At 33.5% G+C, this 21,605-nt stretch overlaps 3 protein-coding genes across 4 annotated transcripts; 1 reads left to right on the top strand and 2 right to left on the bottom strand.

Moving 5' to 3' along the window:
• The first annotated feature begins 5,348 nt into the window (after positions 1-5,348).
• Positions 5,349-6,683, top strand: LOC114187246. Its single transcript, XM_028075439.1, has one exon. The coding sequence runs from the start codon at positions 5,623-5,625 to the stop codon at positions 6,376-6,378; it is 756 nt and encodes a 251-aa protein (XP_027931240.1). The 5' UTR covers positions 5,349-5,622; the 3' UTR covers positions 6,379-6,683.
• A 2,830-nt stretch (positions 6,684-9,513) lies between these two features.
• LOC114187512 lies at positions 9,514-13,441 on the bottom strand. Of its 2 annotated transcripts, XM_028075776.1 has the most exons (3): positions 12,885-13,441; positions 10,068-10,240; positions 9,651-9,904 (listed from the first exon to the last, which is right to left on the bottom strand). In XM_028075776.1, coding segments are annotated over exons 1-3 (468 nt in total). In that variant the 5' UTR covers positions 13,179-13,441; the 3' UTR covers positions 9,651-9,903. The 2 variants fall into 2 exon arrangements, with proteins under 2 accessions (XP_027931576.1, XP_027931577.1); XM_028075775.1 differs by lacking the exon at positions 10,068-10,240 and having other exon boundaries at positions 9,514-9,904.
• Positions 13,442-16,578: 3,137 nt separating this feature from the next.
• On the bottom strand, positions 16,579-18,553 carry LOC114187718 (influenza virus NS1A-binding protein homolog A-like). The gene has a single exon (XM_028076040.1). The coding sequence runs from the start codon at positions 17,781-17,783 to the stop codon at positions 16,665-16,667; it is 1,119 nt and encodes a 372-aa protein (XP_027931841.1). The 5' UTR covers positions 17,784-18,553; the 3' UTR covers positions 16,579-16,664.
• Between the last annotated feature and the right edge of the window lie 3,052 nt (positions 18,554-21,605).

Raw genomic sequence — 21,605 nt, 5'->3', positions numbered from 1 at the left:
CATCTTACACTATATGACTCTCATTATGCTTAACCACACCAATAATAGGAGAAAGTCTAATCAGAATTTTTCAAACATTCTTTAATTTCAAATAGTTTAAAAAAACATAATTTAATGGTAAACAGTCACAGACAATGTTTTTTTATGGATATTGATCACAACAAGAATCGGAGCCTATAATTAAGAATTCTGATTAAGTTAATTAAGACAAAACATTTGAAAATTAAAAGAAATTAAAAATGTCTTAACAAACGGTTAAATTTTGTATTTCCTAAAATAAATAAAAGACAGTGACAGATAATATCAAATACTATTATCTTAAAAATAAATGTCTATTGAAATAACATTTTTTATTTATTTTTGTTAACTGGTCTCATAGGCGTTTTATTTTTATTTTGTTAAAAGATTATACTGAAATTAAATAAATTTAAAGGCTATGAATTGCGTCCTATATATATTTGGTGGATGTTGGTGAATGATGTTTAAAGTTGGAAGCATAGGCCAAACGAAGTGGTTGTGTTAACAGATGGTGGGTCACTCGGTTAGTTCTTTCTTTATAACTTCCATTTTTTTTTTCACTCTACTTTTATAACGATCTACATTTTTATCAATTTACTTTCATAAGAAGCAAATATATAAACATATATACTTAATTTCATATTTAATCTTGTTATATTAATTTTTCTTTTAGAATAAATAAGTTTCATTTTGACTGCTTTAATAAATAAACATATAAACACTTATTTTTAAATCAAAATTAATTATCTCTTTTAAAATTATTAAAATTTGATATTCAAATATTTGTGAAATTTAAATTCTATTAGTTTATTTAATGTTTAATTTAAAACAATAAACATATTATTAGTAATTACTTTCTTTAATTCATATAAAAATATAGTCATTCATGGTCATATTTACTATTTCAACATATAACAATAAGAAATTCTTCGGTTAGATAAAAATAATATATTGTCATTTTTATGTTTTTTTTTTCTGTGTTTTGAATCTTTGAATTTTCAATTTTTTAAAATCAATTCTAACTGCATATATCTATCATCACGAAACACTTTATTTCAAGGATGTTTTGGGAGTCTAATTTTCAGAATGAAAGTGCAAGGAGATTTTTTGTGAAAAAGAATTTAGCTTTACTTTGGCGAAAATTAAAATAAAAATGGATAACTTTTTGGCTGAATTCATTTTTTCATGTAGTGATGATAAAGCGACAAAGACAGAAAGACTCGTTTGACTTTAACTTTTCATAATTAAAAAACAAAACCAAAACTAATTGAGATTGATTATCTGACCTGTCTCGGTAAAAGTAAAAACAAAAAGAAACATGGAAGAATTTCTCTATTTCTTCTGTCAGAAGAGATAAAAATAATATCTAAGTATTTCATGTAACTTTTTAAGAAACAATATTTTTCTTTTAACTTTTTCATCTATACTTATATATAGGGTACATTTGGTGTCTACATTCTTTTAGTTTTATTCTTTAAATAAAAAAAATTTAAATTAAAATTATAGCTATACCAATTTTACGTTTTAAAATGACTACTTTTTTAATTTAACGAATTTTCTCACTTTAACATTTTTTAAAATTTAATAAATTTTAATTAAAAAATACTTATTAATTTTAGAATTATAATAATAAACTATTATTATTAATTTTATTATTTTTTATTATAAAAAATATATATACATGCGTACTAGTAAATATAAAAAGAAAACAACCGATTAATAATAAATTAAAAATATATTATTGATTTTTAATATAATTTTTTTCAGAATCATATCCATGAAACTAAAACTATCATTGTCGGTTATCAATTCATATAATTTTTTTTCAGAATCATATCCATGAAACTAAAACTATCATTGTCGGTTATCAATTCATTTTTTTTTCCTTTAAAATATATTAATTTTAATATATTAAAATAAATTAATGTATCAAAATTATTATATTTTGAAATACCGTACAATAGAAAATAAACGATTGCTTTTTATTGCTGAAAAATAAGGCTAACACTCTTTTTCATTTTGTTTCTGATCTGTTCATTTTTTTTAATAATATGTTATTCTGATACATAAATTTATAACACTTTTAAACAAATAACTTTTTGAATCTTTCTAAATATTCATGTACTTCTCTTCTCCTAAATTGAGAAATAGTTATCGAAATATATTCTCACTTTTTTTTTTTTTCTTTTCGAGTTTCTTGTACTATTTGATAAGGAGTTTTGCCCTCCTTTTGTCTCAAACTATTTAGTATTTACATAGTAGATTGAAAGACGAAAAAAATAAGAAGATATAAACAGTAAACTTTATACTAAAATATTATTTTGATCTTTTATTTTTTATAAAAAATGTAATTATATCCCTAATTTTTATTTAATTCAATTTATAATTTTTTTCTCAATCTAAACAATTTCACTTCTCACACTATATAATTTTTCTTTTATCAATCTAAACAACCCCACTTCTCACAGTATATATATTTTTTTTCATCCTATTTTTAATCCAAAAAAAGTATTAATGTATTCTTGATCTTCAATTGGATCATTACCACAAAATATTTCTAATAAAGGTGGAATCCTCACATTTGGTTTCGCATATTCTCCATGCTGCATTATTCTACATTAGGGTGAAATAAATAAATAAATTACAAAAAGCAATTATACCACATGGGTGGCAACAATTAAATACAAAAGTAGTATATCCTATACTAAAAGTCAATCATGGTTGCATCTAAGAGGAATCATATTAATATATACACTACAACTACAACATGTTATCCACAATTAATTTACCCTTTGCATTTGTTCTACTCTCCATTTAACAATGTTTACCAAATATCCAACTTTTTCACCATACAACATTAATTATTTTTCCAACACCGATTGTTCTGTTCTGTTCTTCATGTGGATCTTCCAACCAAGTCGTCGTCCAACGTTGACGACCTTATGATGATAAACCTTGTAACAGTTGTCATGTGTAGTATTATTGAATGTGTGCATTGAAACCGCACATAAAATCGCCCGTGCGCAACCATGGGATCCACCAATTAGGGTTTTTTTGTGAGACAAGCAGCATCATTATAAAGGTTTGTAAAACCTAATTGCTTACATATCTTCCCTTTGCAGCGTACCCCATCGTCTCCATTATGCTGATCACACGTTTCTGTCAACTTTTCACAAATTACTACATCAACTAAAGATAACATAAAGAATTACAATGCATATATACGAGGACAATTTTTACTTTAATGACTTAAACTCAGTCTTAATAAGCTTAATGCGTTTTCTTAATAGATCCTATTTGCAATGGAAACCAATATTAATCAAGATAATGAAAACTTTATTTCTTCTGTTTCATAATAGTTTTAAGATCTTTTTATCAGTTCACACTTACAGGGACAAGAAAGAAATTATCTACCTCGATTCTATGACGTTTAACATTTTGACACATGTATTAATTAGAATTTTTAATTTTATGATGTGACTTATTGGTACAGTACATTGATTTAATCGAAAGTAATGATGGTTAAAAGTGATTTATTTTTCAATATTCATTATGTAAGTAGAAATTGAGGTGTTTTTGTTTGCTGTAAAAAAAATTAAAGTTAAATGATCATTGGTTAAGAAGAATATATTGAGATTCTGAAAATTTGCAGAGAGATTTGTTTAAGAAAAATCATGAATGCATTTTCTGTATTTTTTAAGAAGAATCTCTTCCTTCATTTATATATATAAAAAATATGGAAATATTGACCGATAAGAAATAAAATTAATTTATAATATATAAATAAATATAAATATTTCTTTAAACTTATTTTACTGAATTAATCATAAATTAAAATTTATTATAATATTTTTTGTTTGTTAAATTTATTGTTGCATTTTCTTCGTATTGAACTATTTATTAATATTTTGTTACAATTATTTTATGTTATTAAGAAACAAATTTATTCAAACATATTAAAACAATAAGAGATTGCCTTATTAAGAAAGATAGTATTGAAAATAAATACCCATCATATCTATTTACTGGGTATGATCTTAAAAGAAACATCATTTAATGCATCATCGGTTTTATAAAATGACAGTAGTTTTAATAATAGCCATATAAAATGGAATGGACGAAGTATTAATATTTGTTTATTTTGTATTGTTTATGCAAATTATTTGTTACATCGTATTAAGAACGTAAATTAAAAAATTAGTATTTGTAATCCTTTGTTTAAATTAGGAACTGAAAGAAAGAACGTAAGAAAAGAAAGAAAAATTAATAAAATGTAATGTGATGTTTTTTATTCGGTGAAAAGGAGTTGAAAAATAGAAAAAGTTAGTTAAAATTTGTAAGTGAATAAATTAATATGACAGGATAAAAAATATAGTAATCTGATCATTTAAATAATTAACAAAATGTTATTATATTAAAACTTAAAATGAATAAATTTGTATATGCTTAAGAAATTCTTACTAATTTATCTGATTTCTTTAGTAGTTTTTGGATACTTTATTCCTGTTTAGTAATTCTAAAGTTTTCAATGAGATTATTTTCGAAAAATAAATACAAGTTAAAAAAAACTATAAATTACAACAAACAAATGTACTAAAACAATAATATACATGTATATATAATTTATTAAATTTAAATTACGATATAAAAGATATATTTAGAAAAGAAAATAATGAAAGATAAGATGTGTTTAAATTTAATATATTTAAAGATGTTATGTAAGTGTATAGATAAAATATTTTGTTTGTGGCTAATAAAGGAATTGAAGATCAATAGTTGTAAATGAGGAAAAGCAATTAATTGAAGAAAATGATGATTGGCCATAAGATTTGAGTGGAAGATTATGGGTCCTATGAACTCCCTCTTCAAACCAATCTCATTCACGTGTCTCACAACATAACATCATCTTTAATCAATTTTTCCTTATTTATAAAATTATAAAATTATTATTTTAACCTAAATCTTCATAATAAAATTATAAAATGGTGGTAGCATAGCATGTGGTGCAGAGATCCAGAGCCCCATCCCCAACCCTTCCCTCTCTGCACATTCTATTTTTCTAACTTTTCTCTCTGCATCCTTCTCAATACCATGCACAAACAAAATCCAACTTATACTAAAATTGGAATAATTTAACTGAATCAACTCGCAATAAAAAAACATTATGTATTCCATTAATCCATACATAAAGTAGGCAAATAAAATTTTCTAACTATTAGATCTAAGTTATACTAGAGTATTAAAATAATATATATATATATATATATATATATATATATTTATTTATTTATTGGATATATAAAGTATAAAATTTTAACTGCTTGTCCCTCCAATTGCTTTCAAGAGCAGTGAAGATATCTTTCAATAAATGTCTTGCCATTGACCTCTGCAAATCTTCACTCTTCCTTTCATCATTTTCTGTTTCTTCTCTCTGTACTCTCCCTCCTCAACTACTGCTACTTCTCACTACAACACTGCAACATCTCTAATGGAGCAACCCTTCCACTTTCTCTTTCTCTTTCTCTTTCACTAGCAACCTCCCATGTTCCTGTCTTTGTTCCAACCAACCAACCTGCCACCACCACTCTGCTTCACATTTCTAAAATGGGATGCTGTGTCAGTACCAACAGATCTTATTCTTCACCCTCAAGCAACCCTCGTGAGCCACCACTAAGATCTACTGCTAAAGGTTCCGAAAACAGAGCACCGCCACCGGAGGAAGAGACGGTGAAGGAAGTCTTGTCAGAAACACCCAAATGGAAGCCCAAATTCGACGCGGAGAAGCCCACAGAGGCCCAAGTTACGGACGAGAAGGAGAAGTTATTCATCAAGCCCGAAGAGATCTCTGAGGTTTCTGAAGTTTGCAGTGTGAGCGAGAGCGTGTCCACGCTTGCCGACGAAGAGTCGCGTCAGAGGGTCAACGGATCTCCGACAAAGGTTCGTAAAGCGCGCTCCTTTTCCGGCGAGCTCGGGACCCGAAGGGAAAGAACGGCGGGGAAGTCCCCGGCAAGGAGGGCGGAACAATCGCCGGGGAGAAGAAATGCCGGGTCGGTGAGAGTTGTTCAAATGGGCAATGGGGTAAGTGGGAACCAGCCTCGCCGACGAGACGCCGGTGAGAATTCCGGACGTCGATCCAGGTCGCCGGCTACCCGCACCGACAGCGGGGCAGCTAGATCCATCGTGGGTCGTAGTCCGTCGGCAAGGAGAACAAATCAATCACCCGCACGGGTGAGAGCGGCGGCGGCGGAGAGCGGTGGCCGGAAATTGGAGAATTCGAACATGGAGGGTAAGTGGCCTTCTTCAGCTAATGAGTCACTAGAAAACCCACTGGTGTCGTTGGAGTGCTTCATATTTCTGTAGACGAATTGTGGCGGCGATGAATCCATGGAGTTGGTGAAGTTATAGTAGTTATTATTGTTAGTGATTATTAGTAGTCTTAGTTAACTGATATACCAGTATTAATTGTGTAGTAGTTTGTTTGATCAGTGTCTGAAGTTTAATTGAGTGTAGGAAGGTGTAAATAGATGAAGTCAATGGTCAATTGTAGGACAGTGGTGAGTTATTATTGGAGGGAAAGGAAAGGGTGATTTGTTGGATAAGTGGAATACGTAAATGGTGAAAACTAAAAAGGAAAATAAAAATTGACCTCTGTTTCTTTACTTGCAGTGCTGTTTCGAAAGATTGCGTTTCTGCCATATACGATTCACTCTGTACCAAATATTCACCTTAGCTTTTCTGAAAGTGAAACGCTACGTGACCGTCAACTTCTTCCAACTTATTCACCATTTTGTTATTTTACATAAAAAAGTTCAGAGAGTGATTTTACGAAAAAACTGTGTTGGTGAATTGCTAATTCATGGTACTGGACATTCCTCTAAAAAGATACTGCATGGCCTTTATTTTTCTCTCCTACCTTAATTTTCGATCCTATTGTTCCAAGTTTATATTTATTGAAAAGGACCGGAATAAACAAGTTTTAGATATCAAACCCATGTCAATATCACATGTCATGTTGTAGATAAATTAATACAGTGTAAAAAGCGGTAAAGATACTTCTTCCGGTCACACTACTACACCCACTTTAGTAAAAGATAAATATAGGAAAAGAAGGAAATTATAAAAGTTAAAGAGGATTGTTCGTTTGAAAATAAATAAATAAAAATTTATGAGGATCGCATAAAAGATTTTCCAAGGAAATTATACTGCTTTTATCACATTAAGGCCATGAAAGTTTTCATATACGTGTAAATATGAAAAGATGGACATTTTTGAGAAGTCGACTTCAATAAGAAAAAGTTAGGAAAGTTCATTGATTCATTTTAGTCTAATTGAAAGGGTGATAAGTGTTATTACTTTATATGAAATCAGTAAAGTCTTATGTTTATTTGTTGGGACAGTAGTTAATACCAAAAGGTTAGGAAAGTATAAAAAAAGTGTTACTGTTGATCAAGTTTTATGGATACTCTATGTTCCTTAGAATCCCCCCCTAACATGGCTGCATGCTTATTTAGTATTATATAAATCTACACAAAAATTCAATAAGAAAAACTCAAGAATGTTTTTTTATTGGGTTGAGAGAGAGAAATAAGATGGAAATAAGTTGATGAAATAAAAATAAAGAAAAAAGTTAAAAGTACTACTATTTAATCAATGGAAAATAGTGAAGAAATGAGGAAAGATATACAACTCTTTTTTTTGTTTTAATTATTTATCTCTTTTTTCAGCTGTAAAATAAACATGATTACATAACTCTTAATCTTAAAATATACAGAAAGATATTCAGCGATGGTGTATCCGTAATCTATGGTATTCAACTGTAACTAATAAAAACGCGCAATGCATGGTACATTCACGTGTTAACCAATATATTTGACTTAAGAACGGATAGTGAGTGTGTTTTGGCATTCAAGGGAGACCATTATGTCAGCTTAGAAGAACTAGTCCAACATGGTACAACAAATTTTAAAATTTAAAAAATTAAAAAAAACGTGATTTAATTTTGAAGAGATTTATTTGTGGAATCTTATAAAACTTACAATTTCCTTGACCGAATATTGCGCAACACAACACGGGTTACCTTACCCTTGGTTTGGATGTATGGTTAAATTTTGACATTATTACGACTAATTATTTTTATACTCCCTTAATACTCTTTAAAATTATAATTATTTTTATTTGATTGAACACTAAATTAGCTCATTTATTGCAATAGTGAAGGGAGGGTCATTGACAGCCAAACTAATAATGATAATAATGAAAGTAATGGTTAACTACTACACTTCCTATAAACAAGGAGGGACTGGTAAAAAATAAAGAAAAAATAATAATTTTGTATAGATTAAATTTGAGAATAATGTTTTATTTTAGAAAATTGAAGTAAAAGTCCACAAACAACTAATATTTCATTTACTTTTTAATTAAATATTTTCATTTTAAAAACATAAAAACAGATGAATAGTATCTAATATATTAAACACTTCATATAACGGGATTATATGCATATCTAATATAGAAATAAAGGTATATGAATGATTTATTTACTTATTTCATGTACCCAACAATAACACGGTTACACGAATATGTGAGACTTCAGAAGAATTCAGTCAACTCGATTCATTAATTTCAATTAATTATTATTATTATTAGTAATCCTTAATTTTTTGTTTCAAAAGTATAAAAATGTCAACTTCGAACAATCTTACATAAATTTAATTTAAAAGAATGCTAAAAAGTATAATTTTTGAGTTACCATTTCTCGAGGAATAAAATATAGGCGAGTAGATTAGTCTTTATTCTCATAACTAAGAGATATCAAAGCTTAGTCAACGTATGGTTTTAAAAAGTCAGCTTGTAGACTTGTATAGCCAGGCCGAATCCAAATGGGAGTTGAATTTGCCAGGCCCAAGAGAAAATTCACTGTTAGCCCAATTGAAAAAGCCCAATACACACAAACGGACTAGATGGTGTGTTTCTAGTGTCCAATACAATAATATCTCTAGGTTGTTGTCATAGTGACTTGTGAACACTGACAAAGTGCAATAATGTTTTCGAAAAAAACAAAAGTGCAATCATATTTGAAATTGACTAGTGATCGATCCAATTAGGAACATAAGATTATAGTATAACAAACATGAAATCATTTTCCTTCAGTACTTGGATCAAAGACTAATCCATTAAAATATTAAGGAATTGCTTAAGAGACCAAAATCTCCAACAGACAGTTCCATTCTCAAAGACGAAAGGATCAATTGTATTATGACATTGTTAAAGAAAGTGAATTTTCGAGCGTGTACAATAAGTGAGGAGACCCTAAACATGAAAACCATTATCTTAAATCCAAGAATTTCGGCAACATAATCATTAGGGCACACCCGAGGGTTCCATGTCAGTTTGGGTCCAACGACCAAACTGACAATTATGGCAAAGGCTATTCACGTGTCATTATCAGAGTGACAATATTATTTGATTTTACGCGTGCGTTTTGATCATATGGTCTTTGTTTGTGTGCAAGATAAAGAGGTTTCCATTGTTTGGTGCACAACATTCTATGCATTTACAACCACTGATTCTATCAGGGAGAAACATTTGGACACACCAATTTGCACTAAACTAGATTCTATGTACATGGTATGCTATAAACTACAAAGAAAGCTTCTACATAACGTAATGTAACATGCACATTGCATAAACTTTTCACACTGAATTCTTATTATACTTGGTTGATGTTATGCATGGTGGTGTAAGTGGAATAAGGTACTGAGCTATGTTGATGAGGAGGCCATGGTATCCGTTCAGGGCAACAGGGTGCAGGTGCAGGATGAGCGATGAAAGAAGGAGTTTCATCTCCAGGCATTAAAACTGAAACCCAGCTTGCATACAAACTCATCTGTACAAATTAGACAGTGAAGTTAGAACATAACATCATTGGTTTAGGAGTTCATTAGAATACAAAAACTTTTATCTTCTACAATAGGTGAATTGAGTTGTGATGTGCAGCATAGTTGGAATAAAGGAGTTATTTTAGACCACGAGTGGACCAGAAATCAAACCAGAAAGGGCTTGACAAATCATTGTCCACTGCAAACTTGGGAGAAAAGCAACATATGCTTCTTTTTTTGTTAAACTCGTTGCTTTCAACATCACATCTCAAATTGAAGGCAATAGCATTAAATGTCTTGTTGAAAACCGCAAGACTTCTTTTTAAGGTCAAGCAATTTAATGCCTGCAATCATCAACGTGGTAAAGCAACAGCTGCATCACTATTCCCAGTTTATTTTCAAAACAATAAGCAAACAGTAGAACTTTTTAAGAGAAATCGGCTGGTAAAAAGAAAAACAGTAAAATGTCTGCAAGGAGAAACTAATTAATTGCCTGTCCCAGATTTATTCAGACAATGTTATAATGGTGAGGAGAAGAACACCATTGGATAAGAACACTTCAAACAGTGTGAGACAGGTAGAATAGCAAATCAAATTGTTTCATTTGCAACAATAACTGACGATATTGATATTTTACTTTTCAAAATTGTAAAGCTAAAACACTAATGAGCTACCTAAACTGTCATTGAAAGAAACAATGATTAAACAGAAATGTGGTGCTAAATTATTTGCATCTGATGCTAAACTTACAAACCGAGGTCAGGCTAGTTATATGCATCCCATCAATCATCAAAGAAATTGAAGTTACAAAAATAAAAGATTTACAATGTACTCAGAATCTTCTCTAGATGGACCTCACTAACGTAAGAAATGAAATAAAATAAGCAACAGGGACAACACATTCATCGAACCCAACATTACTATTTCTTTTCTTCCAATCTGGACATGTTTGTTGTATAAGGCACCAACATCATCCAACATCGTATCATACATTTTTGACTTATAACAACACAAAATAAAGGAGATTAAATGTGTCCACATAGATAGATATTAACACAGATTATGGATCCAAAAAATTTAGTAATAAAACCAAGATGGTCGCCTTTGGATTATATGTTTGAACACAACGTCCGGAAGATTTTGGATCACTTGGATTTACAATTAGCTATTCAAGAATCCAAAACCTGTGCTCTGATTCAGCTGTAATCTGTTTTCCACACTGTATAATCTGTTACTGTGATTTGAAGTGACTTTTATATCATATAACTTCATTAATAAGAAAAATCATCCTCACGTGTTCTAAGGCTGCCCGAGTGGCATCATTACCATAAATAATAATAAGAATCCCTGACATCTGTCTAATTGCAAAAGCATGTTCTCTAGAATCCCATATTCTGTGTTCCATTAACACCAATGAAATTCCAAATGTAATCCAAATGCCAAACAAATGATGTATTCAATTTTCTATTATTTGTGGAGCTTTTGCATTCAAAACTTCATTGGCTAATGCTGGGGGAATCACATTAATGATTTTGTTAAAGTTGAGAGAAACAACTCCACAGGCAATGTCCTAATCAAGTTGGTGCCCTCCAACAGAACAGCGAGGTTGGATAAGAAGGTGGGCCTGGAGTGTTCCTCCAAAGTAAGGGCATAGAGTAGGCAACACAATTGTTGCTTGGTTCTAGCTCATCATATGAAAGCTAAGTCTAAAATGTTAAAGGAAAAGGTTATTGACCAATGGCTAAGATAGGATGTGTGATTACCTTCTTAATTAGTAGCTACTAGTATAGACCATAATAATAAGTTTAACTTTGGTCGACAATCTGTCGCAGACCACAAACATGTACGGTATAATTGAAGATTGGAGGTGATGGTGCAGTTGAGTGTCCAAAACAACAATGTGGGTCTTAACTCCGACACAGACATGGATAAATAAGTCCACAATACTAGCGGCTAGGGACCAATGCTAACAGAAAACTTCTAGGGAGAACCATGTCCTCATAAAAAGCAGAGGACAACGAAGTCTGCTCATAATTAAGGCATTTGACTGAACGTGTAAATGCAAGGAGAATGAAATGAAAAACTTGGTTAGGAGTTATGCTAGAGTTCTTCGGTTCAAATAACCACACAAAAGAGAAAAAATAACAACGGCAGAAAATAATGTTTTCAGATACAAAATTCAGACTTTGCAAGATTTACCGTTTTTTCAGAAGATAAATTTAAGGGTAAAATGGTGAAGAGGCTATAAGGCTATAAAACACGGTAAATTACTAGAGTAGCGCTTCTCCAAAGTGAAGAAAAGTATAGGCATGGTTGGGTCTATATAAGGATGAAAGAAGAAAACCCTTTAACAAGAAATCTGTAACGCAAGACCATAGAGTTGGATGAGAATATTAGGGCCATTGGAACAAGAAAATGCAGAGAAGGTCTAAATAAGAGATCAAGAATGTGTAATTCTGAAGGATAACAGTGTCAGAAATGATGAGAAACATTAAAAAAAAAACATCTTGAATTAGTCAAAGGGACAGGCAGATGAATTCAGCAGAAAAAGGATAATCCTCCTTAAGAAACCAATATTCTAATGTAGTGTGAGAAAGAAAAGGAAATTTATGGGAGGAATAATATTCAACCAGAAAAAGAAGAGAGTAAAAAGCAACCCAGAAACAACAAAGAAAATTAGGTAAAAAAAGCTTTATGTCAGATAAGTAATCATCACTCGTCCAAAAAAACAAAATAACTACCGAAATTAAAAGCTGCCTAAAGTGGAAGAACAAAGAGAAAATCCTTCATTTTTTTCCTCTTTCTGTTTAGTTGAGGGAAAACTTGAAAGAAAAGAAAAAGAGAAAACCAAAAAACAGTAACATTCAACAAGGAAGGCACTGTGTGTCCGCCATTAGAAACAGGAAAACGCAAGAGCCGGGGCCAAAAAGTAAAAAAGTTAAAGGCTTTCACATTGTCATGAAACTGTAATGAGTAGTGAACACTCACTTTAGGTGAAGGGTGGGCAAGCTTCCCATTGAAGGCCATCTGAGAGCTCCGGCGACGGTTCCAGTCGGCTGACGGCAGCAGGGGTGGCGAGGTGGGTTTGAGAAATCTTTCAAAGATGGCCATGACTAAGAACATGGAAATGAGAATGGCAGTGGCAACAAAGCCAAAAGAAACAGCATTTACGGAACTATCGAAGCTGCTGCTCCAATGCTGATCATACTCATCTCTCTGCATGTTGAGTGGTGCCCCTATTGGTGGCCATTCACTGCTAATGCTATTGTGCTCTCTCACCATTCTTCCTTTGCTTTTCTTAACCCTGTTTTACCATTCTGGACAAGTTGGTTTCTGTTCACGTTTGAATTTCAGGCATTAGTGACTGTAAAGTTGAAGAAGAAGACGAGAGAGAGAAAGAGAGATGAAGAAGTGGTGCAGTGCAGGCAGGGAAGAAGATGGTCACTACTACAGGTTAAGGTTTGGCTTTATAGTAGCTCTCAACTCAACACTGTTGTTAATTTTGAGCATTCAAGAGAGAGAAAGGAGCAAACATGTGGGGTGGCTGCCCCTTGCAAAAAAGGAGAAACTTTGGAATTTGGATTTAGGACCCTGTCTTTTGTTTTTTCTGTCTGGATAAAATCGTAATAAAAATATTTTTACCCTTTCAGATTCGTTTTAGCTTTTTCACTTGTTTTGTTCACTTTTCCAAACAGTGTTGTGAGGGAGCTTCTAAGTTCAATTCTGACAGAATTAAATCAGGTTTAATTAATTATTTATTTATTTAAAAATATTATTCAAGTCTTAATAAAAAACATTAACATATTTATCCATACAAAATCCTCTTATGGCGTTGATAAGAATGTTTAAAGATTTGACAAAAATGTGTTTGATTTGGTAGTTAGTTTTTTATATTTCCTTTTTTGTACCCACACACTTTACTCTGTGATTCAAATAAGGTTAGATCAGAAAGCAATTAATAAAACTGTGCCCTTCCATAAACATAACTTCAATTACATCTATCATTTTCAAGGCGATGACAAACAATTTTTCTGGAAGTGATTGTACTGAATTAATTGGAGAATATTAAATGTGATTCGCATCCTTACAACTTCTTCACCTTAGTTGGAAGAATATCATTTCAATTTTGTTAGCATGTTGCTTAGATGTGCAACAAAGGGAATGGGTTATACAGAAGGTTTCTTAGGGCAATAACAATATCTCCAAGGGGTCTAATAGAAAATGTTCTCATAACTAGTGTTAAAGGCTGAAATTGTCTTAAGAGTACAACTTATGGAAACTAAGAGTGCATGCTGGTCCTGGTCATATATGATAAACCATTCTTACAATAGCATCTATATTCTTTTCGTGTATTGATTGTTTTCGTAAGTTAATTTCTTATTTAATTTTAATATTAAAAAATAGTCAAAATAATATTACATTATATAATATAAATTATTTTTTATAAATTTAAAATATTTTACACATTGAATAATATTTATGAATTACACTATTTAATATAATATACGTACTTAAGATCTTCTTACAAATTATAATTGCATCAAATAAATACTTATGATGTGTAATTCGTTGATATGAATACATAGAGTACATTTATACAATATTTTTAATAAGTAAGAAAAGTAGAAGATAAGGACATTTGTAATGAACTAAAATTAATATATATTTAAGTTAATTGCCAAAATTTGTAGTGAACTAAAATAATTTATTTTGTTTTTCTTTTATATTTATATAAAAAAATCTCCAAACATTTTCTAATATAACCAAAGAAGTTAATAGTCACGTAATAGTAAGTTGACGAGTTGTCATTTATTATGTTTGGCTAGAAAAGGGACAGGATGACCTCAGCAGGAAATTTTAGAAGATTTTTTCTATGTGGGTTGTTGGAACTTATTCGAACAATCAGCAAAAAAAGAAAAAAAATTATAACAAACCCATTTCACAAGGTTCCTTTATTTTAAGACAAGTACGCGTTTACGCTCCCAACATAATCAAAGTCCTCATAATGTAATTCAATCATTTTAAATAATTAAATACAGTCAAAACAGTATGTTTCTAACTCAAGTCAGATAACATAGTTAAAGTCGATTCCTTACATTTAAGATATTTTTATTTTCAAATAAGAGATTATCATGATTTTGTTCTTGGAACATATTTCAAAAAATTATTAACTGGAACACTTACCAAATAACTGTATAAAGGAGAAATATGAATAAGAGATAAATAATATTTTTTTTCCAAAATTCTTTTTAAATACAAATAATTAATTTCTTTTTTGTTTAATTGAGTATTTAAGCCAAAGTAAAAGATGGCAGGATCCATGATAATATCAAAGATTAGTGAAGATGAGAGAATATGAATGGAATGATGGTGATGATGTAGGTGTTCGTGCACACTTAAACCTTCAGGTAGAGAGAGCTACGACATGCAAATGTACACATATAGGAATAGGGTTTAGTTTGCCAAATGAACAAAACAAAATCCTAAGCACATGCAACACAATATTAATATATGCATTCTGTCTCCCTCAACATATGCTACCTGGCACCACACCAACCATTGCATTAACAACCACAATACCTCTCACATAATTTATTTAGATTTTTTTTCAAAACCTGACCTTACTCTAAAAATAAAAATAAATAATATTATTATAGGATAAATTATAGCCTTTATTTTTCGTGTGATACTCGAGAATCTGAACTATCATGTATGTCGACCTTTCGAGGCCCAGACCCAACATGTGGCCCTCTGATTGTCGCCAAGATCAACGGCTCAGATGGCTTCACAAGCAAATCCTGTTGGTGAAAGCAGAGGGTGTTGTACCAAAAAAAGAAAAGGAGTGTACCGTGATGTGAACCCTTCACGCGTGCATGGTGCAGCTGACACGTGCGAATGTGTTAGCGTAATGCACAGTGTGGTCAGAGAGAATCAGAAGGGTCAGGGTCAAGGGAGAGAGCATGGGTGGCTCATGCAAGGCTCACGTGAATGATGCACCCTTTCTCTTCTTTTCATGCTGGTCAAAGCTTTTGAGTGCTCCCGTTGACCACTCGCAAAAGCAGTTTCATTTTAACTGGGCTTGGGCTTTACCAGTTTCATCTTTAAGCTTTGGGCCTGGCCTCGGCTGTAAGTGGACTTCAGGAGTAATTTAGTTATCCACAACGGAAATATCAGAAAAACAGCAACAATGTTTGAGATTTATAAAGTTAATTGAAAAACATCTTCAACCCTAATTCTTTTTATTGAAAATAATTAAATTTGTAGGAAGCGTGTATAATTTGAACATGTCTAAGGAATGGTAATCAGTTTTTAGGAACACCTCTTTATTGCTAATTTGGGCGAAACAAAACAATCATTGCTCCCAAAACTTTCCGCAAAGCAGATACATGGTGCATGAATTCAGGTTTCTTGGATTTTAAAATATTAAATTTATTTTATAAAAGCTATCAATAATTATGCACTGTTGGTAAAGACCATTGCTTCAAAATTCACCTGGCGCAGTTCAAAAGGGAACTTCAGCAGATCCAACTCGTGGAGATGGAGTGGAGTTAATACATGCAGATTTTTTTTTTTTTCTTATGAAACTAAAATATTAGTATACTTAATCTAAAACACTGTTCTTCATACATGTGAAATATCACTTTCAAATGCAGAGTGAATCAGCCAAAATGTTATGCAATGATTAGAACATATATTCTACATATATATAGTCTATAAATGAAACATAAATAATTCTATATGTATTTTTTTTTTCTTTTTTAGTCTGAATCAAGAGAGTTGCACAACACAGCAATGGCCACAGAGCTCTTTCTGGCCCTCCAATTCCATGGGTTCAAAGCTCCTCCAAGCATGGGTGTGAGCTGAAGTGTCAAAGATGTGCACAAGAGACATGGTTCTTGGTACTTCGCCACCTATTCTGTAACCTGTCAAAAAGAACAAACGACTTCCGATGGGTGCCATAGTGAGGTACAACCTTTGATCATTAGGAGGGAAATTCTCATAGTTGTCCTGTAACTGTAACGTGCAGAGGTTCCTCTTGTGTGATCCATCAACCTCATTCCATAGTTTCCCATCATAGGACTCAATGTGTCCCTTCCACGAATTCAAACAATCCCCTGAACTGAAAAGGGTACCATTCACTGCCACAATCTGATTAGGTGGCACATCCAACTGCCACATCCCCGCTATCAGGTCCCACCTCCCTGCTTCCGTGTCATACACCTCAGCAGAACTTCTTTCCACTATGCTCGGCATCGTCCTGTCAGAGTCCTCTCTCTCAGCAAAACCCCCCACAATGTAAACCTTCCCTTGCCACGTCACGCCAATACACTTGTTCCTTAAAATATGCAAATTCGGGAGTGGGCTCCACGTGTCACTGTCTGGTTCGTACACCTCAGCCGACGAGATCCCCCGTGCACATCCCACCGTGGACTTTCCCCCTGCCACGTAGATTTTGTTGTCACAAACCGTGCACGCAAAATCATATCTTGCCACCCTCAGTGGTGCACAGATGAACCATTGGTTGGTTCGAACGTTGTAACGGAGCACATTTGGCACTACTTTGATGCCCTCATCCACGTAGTCAGCACAGTCATCGGATACATGAACCATTTCTTTGTGACAGATTTGGCCACCGATTATGTAGATAGAGTCCCCTAAGGAGACTATGGCGAAGCCCTTTAATATTTGGTCGTCAACTAGGCCGGGAATAGGACCAACACATGTCCACGTGTTCATGGAGGGGTAATAGAGTTCGATTGAATTAGGGAGACTCACCCCTGGGGTTGGTTCTCTAGGGCAAAACACAGCAACCACAACATGATTGGAGAGAAGATTTTCTGGGGATGGTAGGGCCGTTGGTCTTGGTGGGGAAGGGAGTGAACCCATTGGGGTTTTTGGGGAGATTGTGTTGATATTTTCGGCGAAAAATAATTCCTAATTAAGTTTTGTGTGTAGATGGCAAGTGGGAAATGTAATAATATAAAGGTGATGCAGAGATATAGAGGAAAGGTGGCGGAGAAAACGAAAGAGTTGGCTTGTGATCATCGACTGGGAACAACACGTGGTGCTGAAATCAATGAATTTTCTTGTGATAACAGATGAAACATTTGGTGGTTATTGTACATGGTCATGTCTTTTCTGTTTAGCGAATGGGACAAACATTACTATTTTCCGGACTTTCCAAGGTTTCTTGGTTTTAAGAATGGTCCGAACAAAAATATTGTTAAATTAATCTCTTTCTGGCGTGGATTTTTAGGTTAGAACTTCTTTGGATGGGATGTGTTCTCTATTTTGGAAGCAGCAGCACGGCAACGAGAGTTGAGGAATGAGAGGAAGAGACATGGAGAAATGTAGGTAAACAGTGTTGTGTTATTTCAATTACAAGCAACTGTGTTTATTTTATCTAACTCCCACATCAGTTTGGTTTTTTCTACGGTGGTGCTGGGGTCTCTCTCACGAATTGAAATGATGATAGCCATGAGTAGATGAAATAATTAGGCATTAAGATCATTTTAAGGTTTAGTTACACTATAATTTAGGAATGACTTGTAGCGTAAGAGTAGAGTCGCTTTTTAAGTCTAAAGTTGCCATTTATTGAGGGAAAAAAAGTAATGTTGTACTGAAATAATTGCGTCTTGGTTCAACCAAAAGGAAGAAAGAGGGGGTAGAGAGATAAAAAAAAAAGAACAGTACCTAGTAGTGGGCAACGTGACAAACACAAAGAGACAAAAGAGAGAGATAAATCCAAGGGGAACACGCTGGGAAAGCATCTAAAAAGATTGTAGCTTGAAAGCAAATCCAAATGAGATACTAGTGTATCACTGCATGATACATGAAATGTGGGATCAGTGACACTTTTTTCTCATTAAGCAAACACTAGTTCGGCTATAGGCATAGGTGTGCTTATCAAAAAATGTCACTTTGGTTTTTGCTATGATACATTTGTGCTTTGGTTTAATACTGCTGCGTGCTTTTGCAATCTCGCTACTTTATCTGCTTTTTACCTTTCAAGATTTGCTGTGCCATTATTTACATTTTTTTAATGTCAACACAACCAACAAAAAGTCATGCCGTGTGATTAGTAAACTAATAAACAAAACAAAACAAAACCGAGCATGCATGGATGGAACTTGAGAGTGAAAAATAGATTGCCCCTTAACGTTTATATGCACGACAAAGTTCATTTCTTTTTTACTTTTTTGCCACTGAAAGCATGACATGTTGTGTGATTCACATTTACCTGTTGTGTTAATTTAGGCATTCGTGGTGGCTTAATAATGGGTTCCTCTTCTGCTCCACTTGGAAGGCCATGGCCCATTATTGATGTGTATGAATCGGTGATTGTAAGTAACTATATGCAGGTGCAGTCTGAAATAAGTATTTGACCAAAAGAGGTAACAGGGAAAGCAACAATACCTGCATTGTATGGTTGATATCATACGGTGGAAACCCCTCGTTTGCTCAATTTTTGGGAACTTGCTCCCAGTACGCACGATGACGACTGGTTGCTTCTTCTGAACAGAACACAGTCAAGAATCGAGAATCATTCAAAGCAACAAGGGTGACAAAGACATAGTGACAGAAAAAAGAAATTCCCATTTAAAGATTGCAAAATCAATAGTGATGAATATAGAAGCATATAACATTTTGAAAGGGCACGGTTGTTTGAAGGGTATTGAGAGTGGGTACATGATCATGAAGAAGCAAATGGGGAATCACACCTAACGTAGAAGTCCAGCTAAGATTGATAGGGATGGGAAGGTTAATGAATAGCAAGGGTTGTGACAGTTGCAAGTGTTTCCCTATTTTATGAACGTCACTAATTGGTCCTGCGTGTGGATTCAATGTGAACATTAACACATCTTCTCTCTTTGCAGCCTGTGATAGTAGACAAAAGGGTACAAAAATGTGGGGACACACATGTGCAGAACCATGGCATGGCAAATCCTGCTTAAGAAATTGAATTGAAAGCATAAAACTTGAGGTATGAATTGTGATTAAATTAAGATGTGTATTAAAGATAATGAGCATGAGATAAGGAGTTAGTTTGCATAGGGTTCCAATGGAAGAGATGGTGGTGGTGAGTAGGGTAGAATGACAAGTCATCAAAAGGGTATGGGCAGAATAACAGTGAGAAGAAGCAGGGACAGGAGGATAAGAGCTGCAGAATGAGACAAGAGAGAATTTAATCAGGATATGTGGTGTGGTGCATATAAAGCAAAAGTCAAAAAGGACTTTAGAGAAGAAGACAAAAAGTGAGAGAATCAGATTGGTGGCAGAAGGTAATCAGAGAAACCCACATGCTTTCTGGTTTGGCTTGTGCGGGAGACAAAGCAGTTAGGAGCAAAAAGGTAACTTTGATTTGATTGATCACCATGGACCTTCTTTGCACACTTCATAATACTACTCTTTCTTCCCATGTCCCTTTCTTTTCTATTTCTTCCTCCGTTATTTCTCTACTTCGCAACCAGAGAAGAAGAAACCCCTCAGTCCAGTGGAACCTGCTTTGACTGCTGCTGCTACGGAAAATTGACAAATCATCCAGGGATGTGCAAAAATTAAATCAATGTTACAACTTACAAATGCAAATAAAACCATACATCATAAAACAATAACTTACCCAACATTGCATCACAACCTAGATGTGGTACTACGCTATAACTTCCATTATTTGGGTGGACCTCACTGCTAGGGACAGTCATGCAATTTATTGTACGTTTTGGGGCAGAATTTTAATTCGTTGTGATTTTTTCTCTTACCTTTTATTATATATTTAAAGATTAAAAAATGACTCTTACAATCTTATAACAAATACATATATGAAAAGTTCCTTAATAAATGTTCAATCTCAACTGATCCAGAATTTGAAGTGGAAAACACAATGGGAATGAGAATGTGAGAATGGATGGTGGTTTGGTTAAGAAAGAATGGGAGGAGAGAGAGAGAGAGAGAGAGAGAGAGAGAGAGAGAGCATTGAATTGAATAAATTATAGAAGTAAAATTCGTTAAAGTGTGACAGTGGCAACAACATTCTGAATTGTGATAGAGAAATGAGCTTGTTAGACTTTGAGGCTCTCTGCCCACAGCAAGTTGCAACCCCACCATTGTGCAAGATGGAATTTTCGCATCCCAACGCCACACCCTAACCTAAACAACTATACATAACTGCACACCTTCTTTGGAACACCAAAAACATTTACCCTCTTTCCATTTCTGTGTTTCATCTTCTCCAACCCCATCACTCTACCACCCTCTTACCCTTTTCAAACCAATTCCCCCTCAGCCCCTACAGTACACGATAACCACATACATACATTGCTGCTCTTCTCACAAGCTTTTCAAAAGACCGTGATAGCCCCTCTCTTTCTCTCTCTCTCTCTTCACTCTCTCCACTCTCTCCCATTTTTATTCTAAACTTCTCTCGGAGGAACTGAACTGAATTGCCTAAAGTTTGCATCTTGTGGAGATGGGTTTTCTGGAGCGCTTGGAATGGGTGAATGCTTATAGCAAGAAGCGTTGCAGGAGCTTGTTTTGGAGGCTGCGGGCTGCGCTCAAGAAGGCTCTGAAGAATGGAGGCAAGCAGCGCCTCAAGTTCCAATATGATCCTTCCAGTTATGCGCTCAACTTTGATGATGGCTTTTGCGCGGCCAAGAAATTCATTGGAGATGCACGACTCATGGAGCTCACCGACATCAACAACACCACCAC

This window comes from Vigna unguiculata, chromosome 6 (assembly GCF_004118075.2).
Source record: "Vigna unguiculata cultivar IT97K-499-35 chromosome 6, ASM411807v1, whole genome shotgun sequence".
Classification (NCBI taxonomy): domain Eukaryota; kingdom Viridiplantae; phylum Streptophyta; class Magnoliopsida; order Fabales; family Fabaceae; genus Vigna; species Vigna unguiculata.
This window is presented reverse-complemented; position numbering and strand designations above follow the sequence as displayed.